Here is a 22,777-nt window from a genome sequence, read left to right on the forward strand (position 1 = left end):
ATCTTTTTCTGTTTTCAAGGTATCCTATCATATTTTATTTGTGTGGATGTGGCAAAGTGAAATCAAAGAGCTATATAATTTTAGGCATTTGCTTTTTTCAATAAGAATGTACAGTACTACATTACTGTATACTATTTATCCTGCCATGGTGTACACTTGAGTATAGATGTGCACACAAGTTTGAGACAATCTATTTGCATTGGCAAGTTTGGTCATTTTTTGACTATTACAAACAATTCAAATGCTGACCAAAAAAATTTAAATTTTTATTGGTAGTTTCCATCAACATCTATATGCTTACTGCCTGTTTTGTTTTACAGTTTAGTATGTCCGATTTTACTATCGTATGTTATCAGTGTAATTTATCAACCAGGTTAAATCAATATTCACTAGTATTTGACTGGACCGGTAGATTAGTGTTTCCTATTGATTTTTACAAATTCCTGTATCACTTTCCATCCCTATAAATTTCATAAAACAAAGCAATTATGATTGGTTGATTAAATTTCACCTACGGTACTGTACTATAGATAATGTATGCAAGTCAAGATTGACTAATTGTCCTAGTAGTTGATAGTGTACTGTACTACATAAAGCTTGGTTCCCACTAAAACGTAACGCAAGGACGTAAACGCAACGCAAGCGTTTTAACCAATGACAAGCGAAGTAATACAGTTACCAGTCACAAGCGAATAAGCCATCGCTTGTGATTGGTCAATTCACTTGCGTTGCGTTACGTCCTTGCGTTGCGTCGCTAGTGGGAACCACGCTTAACACCTTGGGATGTATAGTAGTAGAGTACAGAAGCAACAAAATAGTATTTTAAACTATATGTAGTTTATTAAAGTCAATATCGTCTCTCGTTGTCCTGGTATAGCAGTATAGTAGTACTGGGATGTACAATAGGAAAAGAAGCATTATGGGTGGGGCCAGCGTGAATTTTAAACTAATACTATAGACCTTTTTACGATAGGCAACTAGTACTACTACAGTCAATCTTCTAATAGTAACCCATACTCTAATAGTAACCCCCCTTATAATTAGTAACCCACCTTTGTCAATCTATAATAATAACCCACTACTCTAAGTAACCAATGGGGGTTACTATTAGAGTCACAAAACTATTGACAAAATGATTGGTCGTTTTTGGTGCAGCCGTATTTTTAAAATAAGGAGATAATGCATGTTGATCTCGGGAGTGGGGAAGATTGAGTGTTTTTAAATTAAGTTCAAGTTCAACCAAATTTGTTTATCCGTACTGTTTTATTATTTTGCTATGAGTTGCTGACCAGAAAAGTTGGGGTGGGTTACTATTTTCTTGTAATTGATTTCCTAAGCTAGAAATTCATTAGCATCTATGTTAGTTGCAATGATAGTAACGTGATGTATGGGAAGTCATTAAGAATTTTAATCTACAATATGTGATGAATGATGCGATCAATGCGTGTATTATTTAGCTTCCCTACTGATTCCATAGTTAATCAGCAAAGTAATTCACCTTTCAACAGTTGTCAATCTGGTATGACATGGCTTTATCTAAATTGACATATAAAGTAAAATAAATAAATAGAAATGTTTACCGTTTATTGCCTCAAATCATAATAGATTGTTTGATTTCACTCGATATAAGTTCTACTGTATTACTAATAATTATTGTGTAATTGTAGTTAAAAATAATGAAAAGATTACAGTAACCTTCATTAAATATCTTCTTCTATACAACAATAGATTTAGTTTCCCCCAAAAAACAAAAGGTATGTCTACTTGCTTATGTCAGATGAAAAAGAGCAGCAAAATTATAATATACATATATAGTATTACCTCTAAAAAGAGACCTTGAAAATTTTAACCTCTGCCAACGCCTTTCAACTTTTTTTTGTTTAACTACTGTATGTCTACTTGAAAAGTTTATAACTTTAAAGTTATTCTGCAGTGCAGTGCGGTGTGTTAGAGAGTATAGTACCATATAACATAACACAATCTCTACACTAATCTAACATTTCACAATTAGTATACGTTAATACCTATTTTTAAATTAAAATTGTTAACATTAGATCAACCTTTAGTCCATGGAACAACTCCTGCATGCTACTAATATCACTATGAATTTGACGTTTATTCACTATTTTTGTAATTCTATTTTAACCCTGCAAATAACTTGCATCAAAATAAAAATGTCTGCATGGTATCGCCGTCATTTCATTTGCTTTATTCAAGTGCTAACCTCGCAAAGTGTCCGTGTCGGAATTGTGATCTTTCCAATTGTTTCGCAAATGATTTTTACGGAGCTGTTTTTTCCTACAGGTGGTTCGGCACCAATGCGAGCTGTGAAAGATTCATCAGGTATGGTGACTCATAGACTATAGTTTAGTTTTGCAGTTTTGTTTGTTTTTTTTCCAAATCCTTTGATGAAGATGTGCTTATATTATATGCTTTTTAATAGATGAATTTATCAATTGAAGTTTTGAGTATTATGAGATTATTGTTTATTTTGGATGTTTACAATCTTGTTCTTTTTATTAATTAAGTTTTTAATGTCTTTATGTTGTGTTATATTTGTAATTTTCGCTGCTATTGTAATTAAATGTTTTTGTTTTCAATTACTGTAAAACATGTTTATTATATTTTGGAAACCCAGTAATTTAATGAGTTGTGTTAGATGTGATAATTTTTGACCATTACGAAGCCATTCATCTTGGACGTTTAGTGAGGACAGATTATAATTTTTGTTCTATTTTAAAACATAACCATATACACAATAATAATAATAATACAAAAAATACTTTATTTATTTGTGCTTTATATGTTTTTATAGGAATGCTAAATCAGACCCTACCGTCCAAACTGTCCGTTCCTAATGGCACATCACGCCATAAACGACCGCCGACTCCAGATTCAAAGCGTCGATCATACGGTGGCGGCAGCTCTTCGGGTAGTGACAAGCTAAAGAGGTGGAGCTCAGCTGATAGTGGCAGTTTCCCAGCCGGGTAAGACCTCCTAGAGTACACTTGCATGATGTAGCATGTCATTTATTATGCAGAGTTGGGGAACAGCTCTCTGACTTGGCCACAAACATGAATATTTAACATTTATTCAGCAATGTTAGATTTTTTATACAATGCTCAATTAATAAATTTTGCCAATGATTTGCAATTAGTGTTAATAATGTCAGAAAGCTGTTCACTAAAATGTTGCAATACATTACACAATTTTAAAGTATACTAACCAATAATAAATGGAAAGGTTTTATTTTCATGGCATATAGGATAGGTTGCATGTCATAGCTGTTACATCAGTTGGTAGTACCCACAACAGCTTCACACCATTGCATTATGAAGAAATCAAAATTAATAGATTATAGATCACATGTCCATGTCACCTACATAGTATGCTTAAACATTGCCATCATTGGTGTGTCATTATTTTTTCTCAGATAAAGATCTATATACTGTAGGTCTTGCATTGCATATGATTCTAAAGAAATGCCTTTGTTGTCTTTCTGTTGTTAAACTAGATTCTTTATCCTCATTGCATCATCCTTTTGCTGTCGGTCCTAGACTAAGTGCTCTCTGGCTTCTAAAGGTTTATTTTTCTCTCCTCGTAATTCAATCTCATATCATTCATAGAGTTTTAAAAGTATATCATCATAATATACCACATCATATTAAATAATTCACTATAAGGTAGTTGGTAACTGTGCTTCTATTTTTACTAAACAGTCCATACTATTTTGACTATTTTGGTTTCTGGAGACCTACTATAAGGTATGATGCAGTGAATTCGAAAATTGTTTATCCATGTTTCTAATTTGGTGATTTGCTTTTTACTAGTTGGGTTTATAGAATTTAAATTTGAATCAAAGCAAAATATAAATACATTCAAACATATTTAGATATCTATGAAAATATAAGACGAACCAACTACAGTAGTAAGAATAAGGTATGCCTGTAATTAAGGTACTTTAGTTCCTGGTTTGATCTATGCAGTTCTGAATCTCAAACTCTCCCAGCTGGTACCAATTTTAACACAATTTAATGTTCCTGCTAAAGGAAACCATAACCTCATGCGTCATCTATATATAAATTATTAAGATCTCACTTTCTTAAAAAATGTACAGTATATAAGTACATTGATATTTATAGCTAGCAAAGTACTAGTAAACTAATACATACATTGATTGATATACAGTAGAACCTCTTCTTGGGACACCCCCTATTCAGGAAACACTTTCCGTTAAAAGTGAAACGACTATATAAGGCAAAACTTCTGACCAATTACTCAACTTCCTGACGCAAAACTATTCCACAGTAGTTACATACAATTATCATCCTGTACAGTACTCACTGTTAAATTGGGCTCAAATCTATTCCCTAGCCATCAGCGCAAGCTCAGTGGTCTAGAGTATGAACGCCAGGCTCCAGTGATCGGGAGGACGTGGGTTCCAGTCCAACTTAAGAATTCAATGTACTTTAGTGTGTATAAAGTACAAAATTATTTCAGAGTGTGGCAAACATCTGAAAAATGTATATATTTATATATGGCCAACCCATACTCAGGGGAAACCCTTATTGAATTGAAGAGATACTTTGTTGGGTCCTGAAGGTCTCCATTTAAGAGGTTTTACTGTAGCTACCATTTTCAATATCTATCAAGCAAGTAGCGAAGCACATATAATAAACTTTCCAATCTTTCCTGTGTATTAAAAAAAGTAATTATTTTACTGGTTTAACCATGGAGGTATTATACCTCCAGGGTTTAACTGACCTGTTTAGCATGTCCAAAACAAATGCCTTCAATCTCATAATCGACTAACAGCACAGTTAAAAGTGGAGGTGATGCATATGTCATATTATATATAGCATTTGCATGAAGTAAAATTAATAGTGTGCATGTTGTGTAAGCTATACAAGTTTATGTTGCACAAGTTCCTTATTGAATATTACTGTGGGGATTTTAAGGTTCAGTAATGGTGAATACGCTATAGTTGCTTGAGCTGTATGATTTTACATTTGTTAATAAACTTTTGTTGTAGATGATGGGTAGCGCTCAGCGATATTCTGCTTTTACATTGCGTATGATGACGATGCAGCATATTTAAAAACAGTGACTGGTTTTAAAGTGTGTATAAAAAATACAATTTCAATAGTTACCACAATGAACATTTTTAGGCATTTAGGGTAAATCATTGAAATCGTAATTGTAGTTATTTAGATAATTTGGACTGTGTGGTACCAAGTCGCAATAGAGCAAAATTTGAATGTCATCAGCCTAAATTCAGAGGCTATAGCTTTAGATGCTTTGGATGAAAAAGAGTAGACAATACACAATTCTGGTGAAGGTTCGTGTGTCAAAGTTCGAAGAATGTTCCAATTGCATGAGACTGTTATTTATAAATCATGAATTAATAATTTGTGAAATGATTTTTTAGTAGTGAAATGAAGAGTATAGATGTACAAACGACAATTTCCTATCCATCTAATGCTACCATCAACACTGTTGATAAGTATGACCAGCTTTCAATTGATACCTACCTAACTAAAGCAAAATCAATGGATACTGGTATCTTCCCAAGCATACCACATGCTACTATGGAACGAAATGCATCAATATCAGGTATGGCGTACCAGGTGAAGCATTCAAAGCAATGGAAGTCTGAAGCTCGTGTTGATCAACCAGAAGCCATACATAGAAAGCACCATCATAGAACTGGTGGACATAAGTATACTGCTGATAACTTAAAAAGGAGCAAGTCAGAAAATCAGGTATGTGAACGAAAGCGTAGTTCCATGCGGCCAAGCTTCTCCGAGGAACTTCCTGGTCTCCCAGGAAACAACATGAGAAAATGGATGTCTCAATTGCGTGTTTATACGCCGAAAGAAATAACACCGAAAGAAACTAAAGGTCGACGAGAGAGCCTGTCTGAAACGCAACCAATGAGCAAAATAAGAAAATGCAAATCAGAAGTGCAGGTAAATGCATCGCCGCAAAAAGAATTTCCTTCATTAAGTACGCCTTATGTTGCCACTTTACCATCTGCTAATGAGAAGAAATATTCACAGCATTGGAAATCTGAGGTTGCGAGTCAAGAGAACAAAAAGTCTAACATTGTTCAGAGGTATTTAGATTGTTTACCAGGTAACGAGTCCAAACCACCAACTACACAAAAAAAGCTGAACAGAATGTGGTCCACGGAGACATACACAAAAGATACATCTTCACGTAGATCTTCAAGAGCTGGTAATTTGAAAAAAGCACGATCAAGTATAGATCTGACAACATCCAGTAAGGAGAAGAAAGTGCAACTCATCTTGCCAACTAAGGAAAATATGAGTATAAGTAGAAGAGTCCGAGGAGAGACGGTAACGTTAAAATCTAACAAGTGGCGAACTGGAGGAACGTTTAACACCCACAAAAAATGGTAAGAACGGAGAAAAGTGAAGCGCAAATATTAGTTTTCTCTGCTTGGTTATAGAAGGTTATGGGAATATTTTATTGCTGACTTAAAATTAAGTGTGAATTGCGGTTGCCTATGTCTAGGCTGTGTAGTGTGAGCTTTTAGATTTAGTTTTTAAAAACAATCCTTGAATATTTCTGATTGGTAGCTTATCTGTGCCAAACTGACTTTTTTTACATATTTTAGTTACTGTCTTATAACTATATCTTTGGTTAGGTTTGGAAACTGCTTTATTTAGAAGGAATAAGCATCTTAACAGAATAGTACAGTCAAATATCGGAATACCAGATTTTGGTTTAATGCTCTAAAGCTCTCCAATTTCATTGCTTAGTTTGTATTACACAAAACAAAGTATTCTGCAATGCAAAGGTTTTGAAATATATGCTGCATAAAGAAAAGCAATGCTTTAAGTGTTAAATGCAAATTCAGAGAAAGAATGTTTTAAAATAGTATGCAATGAGATGTGGTAATAAACATAGTCAATAGAAAGTAGTTTAAATTAAGCTGGCCTGGAAATGTAGTCTGTGAAAGCCAACCAACAGAGGGCAGCATCTAGTTATCAAAGCTAAAGTGCTCTTACAGACTGTTACTATTTTTCCGGTTGAATACTATAGTTGAAAGCAATAAAAGTTAAATGACCTTCATCATATCATCATGATTGTTGAAGGTGTGGTATTGTGATAGTATTAGTTGTAAAGACCAGTCACTGTTTTAGCTACTGTGTTGTTGATTGTCTGCCGCTCTCTTCTCACTGAACAGTTTGCAGAAACTTTTTGTTGCATGTGATTGTGAAAAAGCTTTCCCAGTGCAAGTTATTTTTCTGTGATTTTAAGATGCCGCGCACCTCTGCATCTCCTCGGCCAAATTCTGCTCGCCCATCATCGGCTTCAAAAGCACGAGCTGCAAAATCGCGCTTTCCAAAAAGGTTAGTTAATCTTTAATAACGGTAAATCATTTTTGGGTATTATTTACATTTTTCATATTTATACCAGCAAAATTGGATGATGCAGTGTACAATGTTTCTTGGCACGCTGCCAACTGTTGAGTGATAACACTTTGTAAAATCAATTTACTGCCAAAATCTGTCACTTTCAACAATACCGGTGTATTAAAACAATTTGGATTAAAATCTGTTCATAGCTTTAAGTTAATTCTAACATTTAAATTCCTAAATCATTCATCCTGAAATGATATACTTTCAGCAAATATGAACTTGAATATTGCTATTCTCTGTTTGCTATCTCTATTTGTTGACTTTTGAATTATTTAAAACAACATTCAATACCAGAGTTCTTTTCATCTATCTATGTAATTCAAAATGGTCTCAATAAGATATGGTGCGGTATTTACCATCTCTAAGAACTCTTAGTTAAGTAAGTCACTTGAATTGAGTCATTTTCAAATCTAATCTAACAAAATTCAAAATTGTTCACAAAGTTTTAAACAAAATTGCGCAAAGATTGCACAGTGTTTATTAGCAACAGTTGACTAGCGGAACAAGATCATTAGGTCCCGTAAAATCTGGGCGGAAACGTTTAACCGAAGGATTCTTTTTCAGTTCTGCTAAGAAGAGTTCTTCTTTGACAAATTTATCTGGACGCAGATCGTCCACATCTGGGTGAGTTTTAGTTGTGAAATAAAAATTTATTTTTTGCAGGAAGGTAGTGCTATATACATTATAATGTAGTGTTTGTTTTTTGTTTTATATTTAAATTTGGTTATTTTTACAGAATTATTATGAGTTGCCATTTACTGTTGTTTGTCTTTGGTCATTTTTTTATATACAAATGTTACTATGTACTATTCTATGGTTACAGTTTTAGCTTAAAAAACTAAGTTTCTAATATATTTTTTTTCAAATTTGGTTTTTACTTGCTTGTTTATTTTGCATTTTTTTAAATGCACCTATCAGCCATTTTAATATGTCATTACTATATTATAGACCAAAACACTATTTTGTTTGCAGGAGATAAAAATTGAGAAACAAATTCTCAAGTATTGAATTGAACATTCAGTTTAAACTCAGAGTAGAGTAAACTTTTTACTTGACTGTAAGCTACTTTTCATTAGTTAAATTATCATCCTGTTTGTGTAGTACCCACTACTTCCTTGAGCTTAGCCATCAGTGCTAGCTTGGTGGTTTAGAGGTATGAATGCCAGACTGTTGATCTAAGGGATGTGGGTTCAAGTCACACTCAAGAATGACTTGCAAATATTTTTGCAAAGTGTTCCCAATGTTCCGAACATTTAGGAGTGGGATAAAACATCTGACTTATAGTTGTGTAGTACTGAAATTTGATAGTACTTTATGTCAATTAAATTTCCTACAGTTAAACAATCTTAGGCTCATTAAAATTAGTTACAACCAAAATAACAAAAGAACATCTCATCCAAATAGCTTCATTTAAGTAAAACTTTACCTTGATCTTTCACTTGATATGAGTTGTGTTTTGACAGACAACATAAAGTTCAAACAAACTTAAGGATGCATGATAAATGATAAAGTCTGTGCTTAGGTATAACTAACAATCGGCCACTATTGATGGTATGTGAGTTGTGTGCCCATATTGCCAGGTATCTATTGTCCCAACTGAAATGTACACTAGCATACGGCCTAGCAGATATGGCGACAGCTTGGTTTTGATATGGTTATTTGGTGTTACTGAAGACAAATCAGTTGATGAAATGAAATATTATTGTTTAGATGATAAATAGGTAATTCAGAAAATTCATTGGAATGAGAAAGAACAAATTGTTACCTAATTAAATCAATATAATTAAACTTATTTTGCATTATATGAAATGTTACCAATTGTTGCCAATTTAGCAGAGTACTGTAGGAGTATTGTTAGAAGTTGAATTTAAGCCATTATTTGCACAAAGCATACTTGTTATGATAATTAATTCATTAATTCTTTTTATTGGTATTGTTATTCATAAAATATTATTAAATTAGAATGTAATGATTATATACACAATGTGACATTCCAACTGAAACTCAAATTTAGAATATTGCTTTAACTGTACTTTTTTGTAAAAGCACCATCATGAATTAATGTGGTATACAGTAGTCAATATAAACATTGATGGTATACAGTAGTCAATATAAAGAATAATATATAAACATGTGTGAGGACACACCCATTTGACTTGCAAGTAGTAAATAGATACTATACTGGTAATTAAATAATTTCCATCGGTAAGGTACAACTGTACTTATGTAAAAGCACCATCACGTATTAATGTGGTATACAGTAATCAATATAAACAATGATATATTAACATGTGTGAGGACACACCCATTTTACTTGCAAGTACTAAATAGATACTATACTGGTAATTAAATAATTTCCATCGGTAAGGTACAACTGTACCTTATGTAAAAGCACCATCACGTAGTAATGGTATACAGTAGTCAATATGAACAATGATATATTAACATGTGTGAGGACACGCCCATTTGACTTACAAGTAGTAAATAGATAATATACTGGTAATTAAATAATTTCCATCGGTAAGGTACAACTGTACTTATGTAAAAGCACCATCACGTATTAATGTGGTATACAGTAATCAATATAAACAATGATATATAAACATGTTTGAGGACACGCCCATTTGACTTACAAAGTACTAAATAGATAATATACTGGTAATTAAATAATTTCCATCGGTAAGGTACAACTGTACTTATGTAAAAGCACCATCACGTATTAATGTGGTATACAGTAATCAATATAAACAATGATATATTAACATGTGTGAGGACACGCCCATTTGACTTACAAGTAGTAAATAGATACTATACTGGTAATTAAATCATTCCCATTTGTAAGGTACAACTGTACTTATGTAAAAGCACCATCACGTAATGTGGTATACAGTAATCAATATAAACAATGATATATAAACATGTGTGAGGACACGCCCATTTGACTTGCAAGTAGTAAATAGATAATATACTGGTAATTAAATAATTTCCATCGGTAAGGTACAACTGTACTTATGTAAAAGCACCATCACGTATTAATGTGGTATACAGTAATCAATATAAACAATGATATATAAACATGTGTGAGGACACACCCATTTGACTTACAAGTAGTAAATAGATACTATACTGGTAATTAAATAATTTCCATCGGTAAGGTACAACTGTACTTATGTAAAAGCACCATCACGTAGTAATGGTATACAGTAGTCAATATGAACAATGATATATTAACATGTGTGAGGACACGCCCATTTGACTTACAAAGTACTAAATAGATACTATACTGGTAATTAAATAATTTCCATCGGTAAGGTACAACTGTACTTATGTAAAAGCACCATCACGTATTAATGTGGTATACAGTAGTCAATATAAACAATGATATATAAACATGTTTGAGGACACGCCCATTTGACTTACAAGTAGTAAATAGATACTATACTGGTAATTAAATAATTTCCATCGGTAAGGTACAACTGTACTTATGTAAAAGCATCATCATGTATTAATGGTATACAGTAGTCAATATGAACAATGATATATAAACATGTTTGAGGACACGCCCATTTGACTTACAAGTAGTAAATAGATAATATACTGGTAATTAAATAATTTCCATCGGTAAGGTACAACTGTACTTATGTAAAAGCATCATCATGTATTAATGGTATACAGTAGTCAATATGAACAATGATATATAAACATGTTTGAGGACACGCCCATTTGACTTACAAAGTACTAAATAGATACTATACTGGTAATTAAATAATTTCCATCGGTAAGGTACAACTGTACTTATGTAAAAGCATCATCATGTATTAATGGTATACAGTAGTCAATATGAACAATGATATATAAACATGTTTGAGGACACGCCCATTTGACTTACAAGTACTAAATAGATACTATACTGGTAATTAAATAATTTCCATCGGTAAGGTACAACTGTACTTATGTAAAAGCATCATCATGTATTAATGGTATACAGTAGTCAATATGAACAATGATATATAAACATGTTTGAGGACACGCCCATTTGACTTACAAGTAGTAAATAGATAATATACTGGTAATTAAATAATTTCCATCGGTAAGGTACAACTGTACTTATGTAAAAGCATCATCATGTATTAATGGTATACAGTAGTCAATATGAACAATGATATATAAACATGTTTGAGGACACGCCCATTTGACTTACAAAGTACTAAATAGATACTATACTGGTAATTAAATAATTTCCATCGGTAAGGTACAACTGTACTTATGTAAAAGCATCATCACGTATTAATGTGGTATACAGTAATCAATATGAACAATGATATATTAACATGTGTGAGGACACGCCCATTTGACTTACAAGTAGTAAATAGATACTATACTGGTAATTAAATAATTTCCATCGGTAAGGTACAACTGTACTTATGTAAAAGCACCATCACGTATTAATGTGGTATACAGTAGTCAATATAAACAATGATATATAAACATGTTTGAGGACACGCCCATTTGACTTACAAGTAGTAAATAGATACTATACTGGTAATTAAATAATTTCCATCGGTAAGGTACAACTGTACTTATGTAAAAGCATCATCACGTATTAATGGTATACAGTAGTCAATATGAACAATGATATATAAACATGTTTGAGGACACGCCCATTTGACTTACAAAGTACTAAATAGATAATATACTGGTAATTAAATAATTTCCATCGGTAAGGTACAACTGTACTTATGTAAAAGCATCATCACGTATTAATGGTATACAGTAGTCAATATGAACAATGATATATTAACATGTTTGAGGACACGCCCATTTGACTTACAAGTAGTAAATAGATACTATACTGGTAATTAAATAATTTCCATCGGTAAGGTACAACTGTACTTATGTAAAAGCACCATCACGTATTAATGGTATACAGTAATCAATATGAACAATGATATATTAACATGTGTGAGGACACGCCCATTTGACTTACAAGTAGTAAATAGATAATATACTGGTAATTAAATAATTTCCATCGGTAAGGTACAACTGTACCTTATGTAAAAGCACCATCACGTAGTAATGGTATACAGTAGTCAATGTGAACAATGATATATTAACATGTGTGAGGACACGCCCATTTGACTTACAAAGTACTAAATAGATAATATACTGGTAATTAAATAATTTCCATCGGTAAGGTACAACTGTACTTATGTAAAAGCACCATCATGAATTAATGTGGTATAGTCATATGAACAATGATATATAAACATGTTTGAGGACACGCCCATTTGACTTGCAAGCAGTAAATAGATAATATACTGGTAATTAAATAATTTCCATTGGTAAGGTACAACTGTACTTATGTAAAAGTACCATCATGTATTAATGTGGTATACAGTAATCAATATAAACAATGATATATAAACATGTTTGAGGACACGCCCATTTGACTTACAAAGTACTAAATAGATAATATACTGGTAATTAAATAATTTCCATCGGTAAGGTACAACTGTACTTATGTAAAATCACCATCATGTATTAATGTGGTATAGTCATATGAACAATGAAATATAAACATGTTTGAGGACACGCCTATTTGACTTACAAGTAGTAAATAGATAATATATTTATAGATAATACCCATCTATAAGGTACATATGCATTGAACTAGGTCCTGCCGAAACTGTTGCCAATGGAAAAACAATTTTGTCAATATGCAATTTTCGTTCACCTGTGTCTGGACCTTCACCTGACATGTGTCAATATACAAAACCAGGTTTAGGTCTACCAGTCAAAGTGTAAATAGTATATTACTCTGGATTTCTATGTTGTTTAAAAATAAATGTTTGTATTAAAGGATATAATATCATCTTTTGACTGTCAATATACACTGGTTTCCAAGAGCAGGTCCATCAATTAGCTACAACTCATCACCAAATTAAGGCTTATTTGTTATGCATGATTTTGTTTTGTAGAAAGATTAGTGGAATAACTCATTTACCTAGCTAATCATTTTTGGCTTTTAGAAAGTGTTCGATCAGATGTGTGTGAAAGCGGTGTTAGTTAAAATGCATAGAATATTCACATCTGCTGGTATTGAAGGTGATTGCTATTGTTAAATTGATATTGTTTGTGAGTGGTATTTGCCGCATACATTAGGGATAACCTAGCATAACATAACTCTATCCAGCTAGTTCTAGACATAATGGTGTCGAGACATGTAGTATTACTGGTAGAGATGGTAACACTACATGAATTTGTTTCTCCTAGGCCCTAGTTTATTTCAAAATGATCTAATTCAATTTTAACGTCTAGTATAAAAAGCTCAGTTTATCTTTCCAGAAGCATGATATGATCTTGTAACCTACTGTAGCTTTGTTTTTCTCCTGGTTTAAATTTTTTTTTTTTTATATGAAACATAAAAGTAAAACGATAGACAAAAACTGTAATGGACCAAAAAAAAGGGCGTGTCTCCAATCTCAACTAACAAAAATATAAATACATTATTTAAAAAAATGTATAGGCCTATAGGACAAATTATGTACAATACAAAATAACATTATACCTTTGAAAGAGAAAATGTTTGTGTTCCAACGGGTTCTACTGTTATTATTTATAAAGAGTAAAATCAAAGTTTTTAATTTTATTACAAATTTCCAACATGTTTAAAGAATACCGTTTATCATACATTTTTTTTTACTTTCGGTAAATTATTCATATTATTTGAATATGCAATACTTATTTCCCTAACCACACATTTAAAAATCTTTAAAAATGTAGTCTTGTGCAATTACGACATATATGCATATCTTGGTGCCTGGATTTCCAAAGCCATTTAACGAAAATTAGTGGGAAAAAAAATTCCACAAATTGAGTTATAAAAGCTTTCCTGTGGAATAAACCATTCAAAGTCCAAGGTTTTTTGCTTAGAAACATTCCAAAATTAAGATATTGAAAAGAAGATTATTTTATTTTAATTTTCACATAACTATTATTTAATTAACAGTTTAGAGTATTACCACTTTTCATAGAGGTGTTACCCATTATTAAAATAGTGAAAAAACTATGGCAAATCATTAAATCTCCCCAATGATAAAGTGGTTGAGGCCACTCCGTCAGGTCATGGTGCCTTATATTAGGAAGTCCCAGCCCAAAGGGTGATCATGGTACGTTGATTGTTGAATTTTTATCGTATTTTATATCGAAGAATAAAACATTTTTAAAGATGTATGGGAGAAAAAGGTAATATTTTCTATAATATATTATTATACGTTTATATTAGTATTATCCCAATGGTTGTGATTTGTTAAATTAATAAATTAGTAACGGAAGTGTTTGATATTTGAAGTATTTTTCCTTCGGTATACTTTGAATTAGCTCATTACTGTCATCTATGTGTAAAATAAATTTAAATCCAAAAGAAACATAATTTAGTTATGGTTTCTTTTGGAATATTTTGTCAAACAAACATGTTTTCATTTTGTTTTTGCTTTATATCCATTCTTTATTTCAGGAATTTTAGTCACTAAACACAGATTATGGCTGATTCTTTTGTTTTAAAATATATATATTTGTTAAATTCTGTGATTTATATTGGGTTTTTTTTATGCTTAATATTGCTATATATTTTGTTGTTTCAATTGTACTGGGTTACCACTAATTGTCATCAAAATTATTTTATAATTTTTTAATTTTTTTTTTACCAGTAAAAATATGAAAATCCCCTTAATCTAAAAGTTTCATGAACTTCTACATGTCAATAGTTCTATTCTATGGATGGATCACCAAATCTAATATTGATTTTGATCACCATTTGGAAAATTACCTTGTACAAAAGATTTACCAACTAAACCACTTATTTGGGGATGAACCTATATCATAATGAAAACATATCCACATTTAAAAACACAAACATTTATGATTTTTTTTTTATTTATTTCACAGACCCAACAAAGATGCAGAATTCAATGCAGGTAAATTTATATCTTTTGATATGTTCTAAAGCACTGTCTACACTATCCAACTTTATGTGACAAAAAAAAAAAAATGTGATTTGCCCATATAATATATGGACATGATGAAGTCATATCACTGCCGTATTTGAGCATATCACTACCATATTTGGGCATATCACTACCATATTTGAGCATATCACTACCATATTTGAGCATATCACTACCATATTTGGGCACATCACACTTTTTTAGTTTGATAGGGCAGGGAAAAATGTCCATGTAGTGTAGACAGAGCTTTGTATTTCTTATAATAAATCAATTTTCATATTCAAATTCACCAAACATTTATTTCTTCAATAAATACATATTAGGGTTACCTTAAAATAAACTTGATTGTGAGAATAATTTGTAATATGCCAAGTATGAGTCATATGATATGATATATTCAGTCATTATTCTTTATGAACTCTTCATTCTATCTCGGATACTAATCTCTCTTTTTTTTGGTGTTTAAATTGTGATAAGATCTTGTGTACTTTTAATATCCACAATTAGTATTTTGTTCTACTTGCTTGCTCTTGGCTTAATAATAGTCTTTTGATAACATGCCTTCTGTCTACACATGGTCACTCTTGTTGCTCTTTTTTTCCTAGTTCCTTTATTGCAAAGTTACAAAAATAACATAATTTTATGGCACAGAAAACCGAATGAGCCAGTTAACAGGGTATACGAAAACAAAGCTAACATTGTATTGCTTTAAAGCTTGCGTTTTCCACATTATTCGGTTGTAAATTTTAAAAGTATGAAAGCGTATTTAAATAATGTAATGTTATCTTTAATGCATAAAGCATACTCCAGAGAAGAGAGTATTTTCAGACGTTTTTTGTTGAACAAATAAATGAAATGACACAGGAATCATACTCTAGGTGTTCCTATTTGTTCACTTTAACTTTGATATTAGGTCGATTTAAAAAAAAAACTAAGAGAGGAAAGAGCATTTTAAAAATGTAATGTATTTTGTTGATACATGACAAATATTTTGATGTTCTTCGTAAATGACTTTAGTTTTAGATATTAGATAAAAAGCCTTGATAATTTCTTGTGGATTTTGCATAAATATTATTCTAATGTTCCACTTGCCTGGTCTTTGCTTAATGGCGATGTTGTTTCTCTATGGATTGCATCTCTGGCGTGAACCAACATGCATCATTAATCATCTGTAATAATATTCTACTTATACTAAAAATGCTATAATTCTATGGAGAAAAAAGTGCAATGCTTTAAGCTCTGTCTATCAAACTATTTAAAATAAAAAAGGTGTGATGTGCCGAAATATGGTAGTGATATGCCCAAATATAGTAGTGATATGACATTATGTCCATATATGGGCACATCACATTTTTTTGTCACATAAAGTTTGATATTGTAGACAGGGCTTAAATTTGACAAGTGGAATAACATGGCAGATACAGATTGCGTATTTAAAATGTTAAAAATTACATTATGAACTGGCACCAAAATTTAAAAAATGTAATTTAAAATATACAATAATATCAATTGATATAAGAGGTCAATGATGCTATAAATATTATTTTACGTTAATTTTGCAGAAGAAGGATTGGTTCGCATATACATGAGAGGGCGCCCAGTTACCGTTTACGTTCCATCTGACGTAGAGAATTTTGACATTGGATCCAAGATATCAGCTCCTGCTGAAAAGTTAAAGATGGAGTGGATGTATCCTTGATGTATTTGACCTGTAAAATCAAAAAGGTCAACTTATATGTTGTTGACCATATTAATGTGTTTAAATGAAAGGGGTCGAAGGGGTGGGAGGATCTGCCCTTGACTTAACCAGTTTGATGGAGTTTACTCTACCGAAACATCTCATCAAACAATGAGGCTTTGGTTAGTTTTTTTTTTTTATTTCATATGTCTATTATCTTTTTTCTAATTTCTAGTACATGTTGTTCAGTTTATTCTGAACCATTAAACCAGTCACAGTATCTAGGCCATTATGAGATTTCACAGCATGTGTCCTACTACTGCGCTATGAGTTTCAACGCACTCATAAATTGAGTTTTACACAAATTGCTAAATGCATTTTATGATTTATCACTTCCATTATAGTAATTTATGTATAGTATCCTCATAAAATTATGAAATTTTACTAGAGACTCTCTTGGTTCATAGTGGTGTGGTGGAAAAAGTTTTCTCGCGTCCATTGTACACATGACTTGTGTGCACTAAAAACCCAGTGTGGTATGTAAATGTTTCCCCGGCATTGTGGTTCAATTTAGCGCCTCATTGTTACAATAGTTCTAAGGGCCTGCAGTTCATTTAAGCCCTAGTATCACCATAAGTTCTGGGGGCCTGCTGTACCTATTAACCCCTATCACCATAAAATCATAGTGCAAAACCTTTGGGCTAGAAGACTGCAAATGAGAGAGAGATACACACTATTCACAATCATTCTATATTATTATACTCTGGTGTAATTTGTACTTTATACTATTAGTACATTAAAAATACAAGTAATTCTTGGGTGGGACTCGAACCCACGGCGCCCAGATCACTTGCCTGGCGTTCATACCTCTAGACCACCCGGCTGAGCTTGTGCTGATGGCTAGGGTTTTTTCCCTCAATCTTGTTATGAGAAGAGGTGCACTAATAGGCGATAAGACAAATCTGTTATTGGATTTGAACCAAGAAAGCATGTTACCTAACTAATGTATATTGGCACTAGTTCAACCAGTCATTTTCAAGATTTTCCTTAGCATTTGTTATCAGGTATGGTTATCGCGGACGTGATTGTCGCAGTAATCTCCATCTACTACCGACCGGTGAAATTGTATACTTTATGGCTGCCACTGTGGTCTTGTTTAACGTTGAAGAGGGTCTGCAACGCCATTATATGGGCCACAATGATGATGTTAGATGGTAAGGATGCACTGTGTTTAAAGACACTGAAATGCATATCAAAAAGTGCATACTGTATTAAAATATTAAAAATTATTTAATTCACAATTTCATACTTTGTGTTAACAGTATTGCTGTCCATCCTGACAAAGTAACTATAGCAACAGGACAAGTTGCTGGACATGACAAAGTTGAAGGAAAGGTAAAAATGTTTGTCTTAATTTACAACATAACAATTTTAAAGAAGATAAATTATACATTATTTCCAATTACAATACTGTATGTTATTAATAATTACAATACTGTATGTTATTAATAATTACAATACTGTATGTTATTAGTAGACAAGGCTTCAAAACAGTAGTAAACCTCTTTCTATTGGACTAATGTTATATTAACATAACCCTCATTTATTTTTAACCACACCATAATAATGATATGAACATACATGTTTGTAAGTGTTCATTTTACATATTTGTATAAATAAAATAAATTATAACTTTGTTCCATTTATTGATAGCGTTGGAAAGTTAGGCAAGGTGCAGAGGTAATTCTTGTGTTCCACACATAAAAACATCACTGTTTTCCCCCTTGCTGTCATTTCAACCAAGCTTCCCATGTCATGATTTATGATGCTATAGTTATTCTTCACAATTTGAATACTTTCAATAGATATCACAGTAAAACAACTGGTTATAAGCTTTAGTTATGTAATAGTATTTGTTGTTTTATAATTTACAATTGTTTTATGAATTATGGGAAAACAGATAACAGTTTACTACCTGTTCTTTCCCCACAGTTTCTATTTTAGTTTCCTTTTCCATGTTATATTTTTGGGGCATTATTTAGGGTATTAAGTAAAAATTTCCATTTTTCTTTCCCTTTTCTTCATCCCATTTTATTTTTTCGTTACCTTCTGTAAACAAAACACAGTTCAAATTCACTAAAGCCCAGAAACAGATATTAGAAACACTCTGTAAATATTAATGATATGCGATGGAATTATTTTAGTGGCTTTCCTAAATAATCTTCATGGAAGCCTACTGTATGTGAGAAGTATATTCAGTTGTAGCCTTAGTATTTTTGAATAAATTCTGTATTATTTTGTAAAAGCAACACATCATTTTTGTCACAATATTGTTGGCTTCAAAGTATTAAGCCCTGTTTACACTATTAAACAAAAAAATGTGATGTGCCCATATATAGACGTGATGTCATATCACTACCATATTTGAGCATATCACTACCATATTTTTAGGCACATCACACTTTTTTTTGTCAAACTAGTTTGATAGTGTAGACAGAGCTTTAGATCTCACCATTATTATCACCTATTATTTTACAATCTGTTCTTGATCTTCTTTACAATGCAATATGTTTCAGTAGCTGCTTATTGTGCTAAAAGTGCTTTGTGTTGTGGTATTGAAATATATGTAAAACACATTTCATATGTAGTCTTGGACATGGTTTATGTAGTGTATGGGCCTAGTTGTATTTGAGGCGAAATTGGTTGGAGAATAGACACTCTGTGCCTAAATTGTTTCTACCATTTCCCAGCTCCATTTTACAACAGTAGAAGCAAATTGCCACAATTATTAGGATCAAAAGAGACGTCATCCATTCAATTATAAATAAAAATATTATTTTTCCGATTGTAAGAAATTTTTTCCACGAATAAAAAAAGTTAAACAAAATGATAACAAGCCCAGTGATTTACTGGTAGTTCTAGTCTTGGTTTCACTTGAAATAGCTTTTTTCATACTGTTCACAATATTAGGATATGTTGTTTTAAATTTAGAAAAACTGAAGTTGCTTTTTTTTTGTATGTGTTTGTTTCAATAGAGGTATCCAGTGTAGTTTACTAGATCATCAAAACGGCCATCCATAACCACTTCTCAAAAAACAGTCAAACAAATCACTTATTTTCATTTTGCTTTTAGCATTTTGTATATTGTTGTGGCTCATATTATTTTGATAGATACTTTTAAATCAAGTATTTTTTATCTTTAATTAATAGCCTCATGTTCGCATTTGGGATTCTGTAACTCTCAACACCCTCCATGTAATTGGTGTAGGCTCCTTTGACCGCGCTGTCTGCTGCGTTGGATTCTCTAAATTTGTAAGTATTTTCAATAATATCGTATACAGGTATACAATATTTTTTTCTAGCATCACTAAAAATATGTTAAACATTAATTATTAGTGATAAACCTTAGTATTTAAAAAAGAAATTGTTATTTCTATCAGGTTAATAGTGGACAGTAGATAGTTTAAAACATTAATAATTGTTTATTGTTGTGACTTTTAATGCATATTTATACTTTCTCTAATTGAACCCATGACTACATCAAATATTGTTGGGACTTATTTCCTTTTTAATGTGATTATAGATTTATTGTATCTATATATAAATTTACGTAAGAGCAATATTTGTAACTTCTAGAATCTTTACTCAATGGTATAAAACGTTGGTACATACTTTCTGTACTTATTTTAACCACCTAATGTAACCCTGTTTAGGTAATTAGAATAAATTAAATTCAAATAATTTCAATTCAAATAAATGTATTTCTCAAAAAGAACAATAACTAATATCTTGAGAAAATGATATTCCACTTTAAGCATAGCTTTAATTTTGGCCTCCAAGCAACATTATTATATGAGAACAGACGAAAAATATAATTTGTAGCATTCTTTATAGTGTTTCACCACAGGTTTGTTGCTTATTCAACGGTATCACAGCCTTTTTTCCACAGATCACATGATCCTCCCATGGGAAACATTTCTGGATAATTCCATGCTTATGTTAATATAGATATGAAAATATTATTAACATAACTAAGTAGATAAGAATATGTATTCCAAATCAATAATTCAAATTTATCACAAGACTAAGTATAACTTAAAATAACAAAAGCTGGATTACAAAAACCCGATTTTTTTTTTTTATATTCACTTATCCATTTATATATCCAATTTTGTCAAAACAAAATTCTATACACTACAGTATTGGATGAATAAGAAACGAATAAAAATCTATTAAAATATCTTTATTGAAACTAAATTGTATTGCTATATATATAAATAAATATTGTGCTTTTAACAATAACATTCATTGTTTTTTTCAGTTGGCGGAACATGCAATAATTGTTCTTTTATCATTACATTTAAAACTATTTTGTTTTTTTACTATGAATATGTACTTTGCAACAAGTTTCATATTCAATGTGTAATTTGTTTTTTTACCTATGAATAACTTTTTGAACACTCTAAACAAATTACCACACCATGTAGGATGGTGGTAACACATTAGTAGCAGTTGATGAAGCAAATGACCACTGTATGTCTGTGTGGGACTGGAGCCGCGAGAAGAAACTCAGCGAGAGCAAGGTAACACGTTAGAGGTCACGGACACGTCGTCTGTGTTCCTCTCTTTGTATGTTGCATGCTGCTTTGATTTAGAGTGTTGTTTTCTTTTTTTGCATTTTGCTTGATTCGTCAAGGACGAAGGTGTTTCCCTCTTAGCGTTGGATGAATCCAACGATCATGTTATGTCCGTTTGGGACTGGCGCAAGCAAAAGAAGATTTGTTCGACTAAGGCAAGTTTTGTGAACCTTTCTATTGGTTTTGGTGGCTGTGTTTTTGCAAACTTTTTCCACCTTCATCGCCTTCATCTCGAGGAAATGAGACGCTTGTTTTCAATTCCTCGTCATCTAACTCATTTCAATATCACCGTTTGATCGCACGCTAGTGGCTCGCCCACGTAGCAGCAGCTTTGCTATCTGAAGCATGTTGCGCAATGGTCAAGTGTAGACTTCCTACCGTTAGTTGATAAATTAAAACAGTAGTGGCTGTATGAAACATTTAATGCACTTAGCTGGTTGATATTTTTACTAATCCTAGTTTTAGTCTGACCTCACGACCTCACCAGGTTATTTTTAAATGTTGACAAAAATCCTAGATTGATTCGGAATACATTTTTTCCCAGGGTGTTAAAAAGTTAAGGATGGGTAGTGGGGAAAGAAAGTACCTATAAGTCTTCAGAAGTTATTTGGATGGGTACTTATGTTGGCATTAGGCTGGGCAAAAAGCGTTATGAATAAGCTAGCCTAAGTGGAGGATTTTGAAGGAAGCTATCCCTGCTTAATGCCACCCAGCAGTATTTGATTCAAGGGTTTAATGTCTTCCAAATATTAGTAAATATTTAATTGTTGGTTGGTATTAGAGAATTACAAATATTTCAAAAGCTGCTGGACAAAAAATGGTACTGGTATTTACATCAATGATAGATAGTTTAATGTAGAAAAGGTGTAATTGAGTTTTAAAAAGCACTGCCTCCAAAATTATTTCCTGAAGTAACTCCTCAATTCAAAAGGAAAGAAAAGAGTTTATGTAGTAAATTATAATAAATGTAATTTTAAATAAAGCAATGGATTCAATTGGTTTAACCAA

At 31.9% G+C, this 22,777-nt stretch overlaps 1 protein-coding gene across 6 annotated transcripts in view; it reads left to right on the forward strand.

Moving 5' to 3' along the window:
* Positions 1 to 22,777, forward strand: part of LOC140061010 (77 kDa echinoderm microtubule-associated protein-like) — a 42,705-nt gene that overhangs the window by 11,392 nt on the left and 8,536 nt on the right. For 2 of the 6 annotated variants that reach the window (XM_072107406.1, XM_072107408.1), the window contains exons 3-11: positions 2,305 to 2,343; positions 2,816 to 2,987; positions 8,013 to 8,072; positions 15,396 to 15,424; positions 17,017 to 17,143; positions 18,197 to 18,346; positions 18,455 to 18,527; positions 20,343 to 20,444; positions 21,620 to 21,715. In XM_072107406.1, the coding sequence (XP_071963507.1) occupies positions 2,305 to 2,343; positions 2,816 to 2,987; positions 8,013 to 8,072; positions 15,396 to 15,424; positions 17,017 to 17,143; positions 18,197 to 18,346; positions 18,455 to 18,527; positions 20,343 to 20,444; positions 21,620 to 21,715 (848 nt within the window). Of the gene's footprint in view, positions 1 to 2,304; positions 2,344 to 2,815; positions 2,988 to 7,055; positions 7,380 to 8,012; positions 8,073 to 15,395; positions 15,425 to 17,016; positions 17,144 to 18,196; positions 18,347 to 18,454; positions 18,528 to 20,342; positions 20,445 to 21,619; positions 21,716 to 22,777 lie in introns of those variants that run through there. The other 4 variants (XM_072107409.1, XM_072107407.1, XM_072107410.1 and 1 more) reach the window with 4 other exon arrangements.

Source organism: Antedon mediterranea, chromosome 10, assembly GCF_964355755.1.
Source record: "Antedon mediterranea chromosome 10, ecAntMedi1.1, whole genome shotgun sequence".
NCBI lineage: Eukaryota > Metazoa > Echinodermata > Crinoidea > Comatulida > Antedonidae > Antedon > Antedon mediterranea.